General features: G+C 41.8%; 2 protein-coding genes across 2 annotated transcripts in view; one reads left to right on the top strand and one right to left on the bottom strand.

Moving 5' to 3' along the window:
* LOC101849254 (cadherin EGF LAG seven-pass G-type receptor 2) overlaps positions 1-1,292 on the top strand; it is a gene marked incomplete in the record, with an annotated part of 21,826 nt that extends 20,534 nt beyond the window's left edge. Inside the window, 1 exon segment of the mRNA XM_035973044.1 lies at positions 519-1,292. Coding sequence (XP_035828937.1) covers positions 519-1,236 — 718 coding nt within the window.
* A 1,420-nt stretch (positions 1,293-2,712) lies between these two features.
* LOC101847460 (actin-depolymerizing factor 10) overlaps positions 2,713-8,609 on the bottom strand; it is a 7,048-nt gene continuing 1,151 nt past the window's right edge. Inside the window, exons 2-4 of the mRNA XM_005110908.3 lie at positions 7,061-7,187; positions 5,498-5,753; positions 2,713-4,690 (exon numbers count right to left, since the gene is read on the bottom strand). Of these exons, the coding sequence (XP_005110965.1) occupies positions 4,525-4,690; positions 5,498-5,753; positions 7,061-7,187 (549 nt within the window). The 3' untranslated portion in view covers positions 2,713-4,524. The remainder of the gene's footprint in view (positions 4,691-5,497; positions 5,754-7,060; positions 7,188-8,609) is intronic.

The following is an 8,609-nucleotide window of genomic DNA, read 5'->3' as shown; positions in this document are numbered from 1 at the left end:
GGCCCTTTACTCGAATTTTTTTTCACTATTTTGTTATTATTATTTTTAAAAAAAATTATTATTATTATTATTATTATTATTATCATCATCATTATCATTATCATTATCAGTATCATTATCATTTTTATTTTTATTATTATCATCATTATTATCATTATGTCTTCTAAAACTCGATAAAATCAAGAATGCTGTTATGAATATTGTGGTTGCCTTTTAGCACAGGAGATACCCCAAAATGCGGCAAGAGCCAACAGTTTCAGGTACTCCACAACAAATAACTATAACTTCACAGACACTGATTTAATTCGACGTGGACGGTTGGCGGATGCTCTGATATTGTTTGCTCCTTCATTCCTATCGAACATATCTTTCTAATTTCTCTTCCTCCTTTTCTACGTGCTTCTCTCAAGTAACATCTCTTCTCTTCGACACTTATATCACATATTTGTGTTTAAAGTGCCGTAAAACTTTGACTTAAGCTTATATTTAAATTCAACTTATGTTCAAACTTTCCTCAGATCCACTCTTTACACTTGGCCCATCGTCATCTCAGATCCGGATTCGCTCTCGGTCACGGCCACGCTGACGGTATCGGTGACAGACGTGAACGACAACACCCCCAGCTTCAGCAGCAGCAGCTACAGCACCACCATACACAGCGACGTTCCTCTGGGCACCACTGTACTCACCGTCAACGCAACAGACGCAGACACAAGCTCTGAGTTCAGACAACTCACATTCTCCGTCCAGAGTTCTTCCAGCCCTTTCAGAATCGACAACAATGGAAACCTATTCGTGTACAGCAGTCTTCAAGGATCGGAAGAATCGGTTCAGACTTTGACGATCAAGGTGTCAAATCCGGATATAAACAGTTCTGATTCTGCTTCCGTGAGCGTTTACGTGTACGGCCCAGCCGGAGAGTCTTTCTTTGACAAGCCCGGGAACATCGCCTGGGTGACAGTCCTCAGCGTTCTTCTGGGGTCACTTCTCCTCGCTGGTTTGGCGTACCTCGGCTACTGGGCGTTCACGAACCATTTTGCAGCACCGGTCAGCTACCCCGTGAAGCAGGTGGCGCCGCACGACACCAAACTCAACCCACCCCCGAGTAGACAGCTGTCGACCTCTCACACGCGCACGACCATCACGACTGGCCGGGTCACGCCCAGTGACGTCCGTATCATGGAGCATCGCTGGGAGGCGTGGGGAAACAAGACCTTTGAGGATGGCAACTTCTGATCTATGTTACAGTTATCTTCGATTGATTAAACTTCTGATCAGTTTTTTAGGTTTAGTAAAAGTTTTACGACACTTGCAACACAATATGGTCATATAAGTGCCGAAGATTAGAGGTGTTACAAGAGAGTAACAAACACAGAAAAAAGTAGGAGAGATCAGGACGATAGAGGTTCGATAGTAAAGAAGGAGCAAACCACACCAGAGCACCCGTCAACCACCCACAACAATTTTATACTTATAAAAAGTTTTTGTAAAAGTTTTACGGTACTTACCACACAAAAAGGTCATATAAGTGGCGTGCCGAAGATTAGAGGCCCTACAAGGAAGTAACTAACACAAAAAGAAGGAAGGAGCAGCAATGTCGAGCGTCGGAGGGTCGACAAAAGTATAATAGTGTGCACATAATGTCTGTCTGTCTGTCTGTCTGTCTGTCTGTCTGTCTGTCTGTCTGTCTGTCTGTCTGTCTGTCTGTCTGTCTGTCTGTCTGTCTGTCTGTCCTGTCTGTCTGTCCTGTCCTGTCCTGTCTGTCTGTCTGTCCTGTCCTGTCTGTCCTGTCTGTCTGTCCTGTCCTGTCTGTCTGTCTGTCTGTCCTGTCCTGTCTGTCTCTCTCCCCTATCTCTCTCTCTCTCTCTCTCTCTCTCTCTCTCTCTCTCTCTCTCTCACACACACACACACACACACACACAGTCTCTATCTCCCTCCCTGTTCCTCTATCTCTCACAGTCCCTCTCTCTCTCTCACAGTCTCTCTCTCTCTCTCTCTCTCTCTCTCTCTCTCTCTCTCTCTCTCTCTCTCACACACACACACACACACACACACAGTCTCTATCTCCCTCCCTGTTCCTCTATCTCTCACAGTCCCTCTCTCTCTCTCACAGTCTCTCTCTCTCTCTCTCTCTCTCTCTCTCTCTCTCTCTCTCTCTCACACACACACACACACAGTCTCTATCTCCCTCCCTGTTCCTCTATCTCTCACAGTCCCTCTCTCTCTCTCACAGTCTCTCTCTCTCTCTCTCTCTCTCTCTCTCTCTCTCTCTCTCTCTCACACACACACACACACACGCACATGCTCTCTCTCTCTTTCCATCTCCCTCTCTCTCTCTCTCTCTCTCTCTCTCTCTCTCTCTCTCTCTCTCTCTCTCTCTCCTCTTTTTTCTCTCTCTTCTTTTTCTCTGTCTTCCTGTCTCGGACTCTCTCCTTTTCTCCGCCATTCTCTCTCTCAACTTCTCTCCATTTGTCTCAACCTCTCCTTCTCTCTCTTTTTCTATTACCCCCCCCTCTCTCTCTCTCTCTCTCTCTCTCTCTCCCTCTCTCTCTCTCTCTCTCCCCACCCCTGAAAGACAGAATAAGCAGGTGGTGAACAGTAGAAGGAAGAACACAATAAAATACAAATATAATATATTAAATACAATTGCACCCCAGACCAGATAAAACAATTTAAGACAAAACAAAATTAATCGGTATTTCAACGAAAGGGTTAGTTGGTTGGTATTGTAAATATTTATTGTCCAAATTCACAATTTCTGTTTCATGGTGGTGGGATAAAAGTTTACACAGAGAAGATGCTGGCTGCAGAAAGCTATATTATTATATGTACAGTGTCTCTCATTTCAGGTTTCAGCTGCATTGAGGTACATGTCCCCCCCCCCCAAAAAAAAAGTTACTTTTCTTCTAGATCGTAAGTTAAAAAATGCAACGCTATTTATAGAGACGACAAACGGTACAGAGGACATAGAATTCTATAGGATTATTGAACGATACAAACAACCATGACTACAACTACAATGCACGTTTTTAAAGTTTAGTTTTAGTAAGAGTTTTAGGTCACTTGCAACACAATAAGGTCATATAAGTGCCGAAGATTAGAAGAGTCACAAGAGAGTAACAAACACAAAAAAGGAGGAGGGGAGATAAAGAAGATGCACATTTTTCGCTAAGTTCCCCCCGGCTAAGCGCAAAAAGCTGCACCTTGTCTACAGAAGACACGATTGAAGATAAAAAGTAAATTTCGACCACTTCGTTTGTAAAATTAGTTAAAAACGTCATTTGCATATGACATCAATAACGGTGACCCAATTAATGTGGGCCTCACAGAGGGCAGGAGACTCCTTACGTGAGCTCTAGGTCAGGTAAGTTCCGAAAGGAGGGCTAAACTTTACCCTTACCCCTTTGATTCAATTCGTAGTTACTCGTAGTTGTTTTATCGTTTTTGTCTCGCACAAGCATCCTAAGCAGGTGACTGTTTTGACCGCCAGGAGTTGCTGGTCTTGGGGTCTGTCTGTCCTCTGTACTGTTCCGTCCCCAAAATAGGACGTGCTTGATAAAGTTTCTTCTGCTCTTGGTTCTTGTTTGGTTTTAAATCTTTCCTCCTTGACGTAAATAAGAATTTGGATGACAGAATATGACCACAACGGTAAAAAGGAAAAGAGGAGGGAGTGGAGAGGGAAGAAGATAAATCACAAGTAAATACACTAGTATGTACTTCTAAGCTAATAATACAATAGGTCTTTGGAGGAGAGAGAAGTTTTTACAAGAAAATATATTTAGCAAGCATAACTATAAATACGTCTGTTACACACCTCATTTCAGGGTGCAGATACTCTATAATGTTATTGCCCAATACATGTTTTATGTAAACTCGATATCAAAATTCCCAACTTAACTTTAATTTAATGAGGAGGTTTTAGATAGACGCCAGATATTCTTTAGCATAAATTAGACAAAAAATTGTTCTTTCATTTCAGACTCCAGATTCTCCACACCAAAGTCGATCATTTCGTGATATCCTATTTTTAAAAATTACTCACCCCGAATCATAGCCTTTTAGAAAAAAACCCCAGACAAGCCGTTATATGCTACTACCATAGCTATTGATCGCACACAATTTTGCGGCATTCGTATCAGTCTATTCTGGTCTCAGATATTCAAATACACCAAAACGATGTTACTGATAAACTTTCTGACAGAGAAGCCGCTAGAACCAAACAAATAAATATCTAATTTTGAAAAGGAAGAAGAGACATCTTATTAACCAAAAAAAAAACCAGTCTCTATTTTTTAAATTGAATCTCACTTTGTGAAGCAAATTTTCAAAGATTTTTCCTGATTGATTTTGAGTAGATTAAACTTAGTGAAAGAAAAAAGTGAGACAGATAGGCAGAAACAACAGAGGAAAAGAAAAAAGAAGTACAATCTACCAATGGCGCCCTCCAAAGACCTAATTAATTTTCCCAGATGTTATAAGCGCAGCTTAATTTCGGATAAATAAGAAGACGATAAATCCATGCAGCTAGACATCAAAATCAAATCTCATTTCACGCTGTATTTTTGCTATATCGAGGTCTTTACGCCGTTCACAGTATACAGTTCTTCCAGTCCATTGCATTTCGGTGTGTAAATATTCCTTGGCAGATATGTAGCGCATCTTCTCGGGAATCTCACAGCGAAACGGCAGCCTGTAAAGCGAAGGGAAAATTATATTCATCCGTGACGTTACTGTGAAATGTGAGCGTGAAGTAAGGCTACATTACAAGGGCGTGCACACTCACAAGGTTGTGGAGAAAAACGTTATACTGTGTTACAACAAACGTCATCATGAGAAAAGGATTTTGGTCAATCTCCCCTGTGGATTTAAACCAGGACCATCTACTTCGTGAAAAAAATGGTGAGATGGTCTGGGTTCAACGCCCGTATCAACGCTATTAGGAAATTTAAGAGGCGGGGCCTCCGAGTTTAACGTCCATCTCCGAAAGGACTGAGCCAAATGGGAATTTCATGTAAAGTGCCTTTCCCAAGGACAAAACGTCGGACCGAGCTGTGGCTCGAACCCCCGAACGCGCAACCTCACGATTACGAGTCCGGTAGCCTAACTACTAGGCTACCGACGCCACCTTCTACTTCATAGTTCACATGATGATAACAGACAGCAGTATCCCCCCCCCCCCCTTCCGCTTCCTCCCTGAAAAGTTTGAGAATATGCATGAAGATTTATGTTTAAATGTGGGATACACACCTTTATGTTTTCCTTAAAAACAACAACAACAACAAAATGATTGATTGATAATCATAAATACATGTATTATATTTTTCCAGTGTGTCAGATACCACCTCTACACCACCAGTAATCCCTACCCAGCTGATAGACATTTATTTTAAAAGTATTACAAGGTATATCTTTTTGTCGTCTTTAGGTCAACCAGAATCTATTTTAGATTTATGTAAATTTAGATATTCGTAATAAAAACCATAATGACTTGACCTACCACAGAATACAAGCTATTACAGATTCGTTGTCTATATTGTTATTCGCGGAGGCATTCCCAGAGCTGCTGCTGGCGGTGCTACTGTTTCCGAGGCTGCTGTTGGCAGAGACGCTACTTGAGCTGGCTACCGGGCTGTTTTCGGGGCTGGTATCTACAGATATTTTGACCATGGCCAGTCGACATTCCCCTGTCCCACTGGCCTCCATCAACTCATCAGACGGCCTCAAGACGGAAGTAAAGTCGTCATACGTTTTGTCTGGGAATAAAAATAATGCAATGATATTATCCGTTTGCAATAATCATATTTTGAGATTGTAATTATTTCAAGCCCCCATCAACACGATTTAGACAATTTAAGAGGCGAGCTTCTTCAACTTCCATGCCAAAACAGATCGATGGAGATGCTCAATAAAAACTGCCCTGCTCTGAAATTGAGCTCAGATCTATTGTGTGCAACAGCGAAAAGCCCCACTGCTACACCGCAGACGCTGCTACCTGTTTAAAATGTTAGTCGTTGTTACAATTTGTTTTAAAAGTGGAGCTTGTTTTAAAAGTGAAGCTTTGTCAGAAATAAACAGGGTACCTAAAGCTCAGTCGGCATCATGTCGAGCTATGGCTCAGATGGTCCTAGTTGGAATTCAAAATGGGGCACTCTTGAACCTTGGTTGTTTGTGGAGTCTTCAAGACATTCCCCCCATTTGTCTCTGTCGTATTGGAGATAGAAATAACAATCGGAGGTTACGCCTCTTAAAAATCTTAGTATTGAAAGAGGAGATTGATTGATTGGGTAGATGTTTTACGGCACTATCGACACAATTTTGGTCATTTAAGCGCCATCAGGTTTCACCGCTACAAAATCAGACGTGTTCTTGAAAGAGGAGGTAAACCCATACAAATACCTATCACAAATAATGAACCGTTCAGGTCGTGTTGAATTCAAAGAGGCAAGGATGAGGGGGGGGGGGATTATCTCTAGTGATTAGACAAATTCGGACGCCTTTCGGGTTTGTATCCTGGACCTTTAGATGTTGACCAAGATGTCAACCAGCCGCGTCACCGCAGATGATCTCGTCCTTGTAACTATTTTGAATACCTCCTGGGCTGAAGGAATCTTATAGAAAACATAATCCGATTGAACGTTGTTTGGTAGAAGAAAAGCAACCAAAATCCACCAAAAAAAGAAAGAAGCAAAAGCAAACAAGAGAAGTAGCTCTCCAACCACCCAATCCTTCTGAGGACTTGTCGGTGGGGAATACAAGTGTAGAGAAAATCTACGCAGGGAGAAAGGATATCGTCCTGACATGAGGATATCATGTAGCGTATTAGTGTCAAGCATCTAGGCCTATGATGCAAAGTACTTTTAAAGTCATAATATCCAGATGATGACGACGACGACCACAACGATGATGATGATGAAGATGGATGATGATGATGATGATGATGATGATGATGATGATGATGATGATGATGATGATGATGATGATGATGATGATGAGGATGAGGATGAGCAGGAGGAGGAGGAAGGGGGAAGAGAAACAAAACAATCCGTGTCAATGGACTCACCGGGAGAAGCTATTTCGTCCAGAAGGATAGTGCTGAAATCCCCAGAGAGCTTAAAGATGACATATTGGTAGCATTCGTATTGCTTCATCTCCTCAAACGCAGTCATGGCGGCCTCGGATATCTCTGTCTGAGAATCAACAGGAAAGAGAACATTATTAGTATTATTACATAGATACTTGGCTGGTGCTCTTGTTTGGTTTTCTGCAGTTTTCCTAAAATGTATCTTTCTGATTTCTTCTCCTCCTCTTTTATGTGTGCTACTTGTAACACCTCCAATCTTGGCCATATGATGACTTTACTGTGTTGTAAGTGCCTTACAATTTTTACTTCAAGTAAAATATGAATATTTTTAGGCGCGGTGATGGCGAATATTAAGTTCTTTTCCCCACTATTGGAGATATTCACGATTCGAAACATTGAATACTGGGGGGGGGGTCGCACTATAGTATTTGGCATATGCTGTTTTAATAAAGTGTATGTAGTTTTTACGCTTCTTTAACAACATTGCATAGTCATTGAAGAGACGGGTCCTTTGCATCCAACATTCATCCCCGACATGGCACTGTTTGGTGGTCATTTTAGCGTCCGCCAATTGGAATATCTGAGGTTGGGAACGTGAGGTAGGCCTGCTGAATGTCACAAGAGATGTACCATTTGAAAAAAAAAGGGGTTTATTGTTTTTGTTTTTTAAATTTGTTTGTTGTTGTTTGGTTGTTTGGTTGTTTTGTTTTATTTGGAAGTGTTTGGGGGGGGGGGTGGATTATGGATTCTTCTGCAATCTTTATTCAGTTTCATGCCTTTGCTAGAGATTGCCAAAATGATAGATTGCTTTGTGATTTAGCTCAAAAGTCATCACGAAAGTGATGTAATACTAATGTCGAGTGAAGTTGGTTTTAAATATTCCAGTGTTTGGTTGTTTGAGAATAGAGAAGCACGCCAACGCTATAGATGTAGGCCTACATCATTTAGTGCATGGAAACAGTAACACAATGAGAAACAGCAGAGGGAACGAAAAGAATTTGAATAGGGATCAAGACAGACACTACAGCAGCAGTAAGCTCATGGATTCGGTCAAGACACAATGGCCTGGAGCTCGAATTGGAGAGGAATTCAGGTACTTCTCTTGTCTTTCAGCCCAAGACCACGATGCTCTCGTATGGTTTGAAACGGCACTTCAAAAGCACAAAAGGCAATTACAATAATGGATACACATCAAAAGTGCATGTGTTTGCATACGTAGTTTTACACTCGGACTGGCCATATGCCTACTGATCTAGTCAGTTATTGTACTATTAGATCAAGTTATAAATCGAGTACGTACATACGCGCACGCACGCACACGCACCCAGACACACACACAGATACACACACACACACGCACACACACACACACACGCGCGCGCGCAAACACGTGAGCACAAAATAATACAAATGCATACCAGTATACAAACATACAACATATACCCGAACACACATGCCTGTATACAAACCCACACACATACACACACACACACACACACACACGCGCATACACACAAACACACACACA

The sequence above is a fragment of the Aplysia californica genome, unplaced genomic scaffold, assembly GCF_000002075.1.
Source record: "Aplysia californica isolate F4 #8 unplaced genomic scaffold, AplCal3.0 scaffold00965, whole genome shotgun sequence".
NCBI lineage: Eukaryota > Metazoa > Mollusca > Gastropoda > Aplysiida > Aplysiidae > Aplysia > Aplysia californica.
Note: the sequence above shows the minus strand (reverse complement) of the source record. Positions and strands in the feature narration are given on the sequence as shown.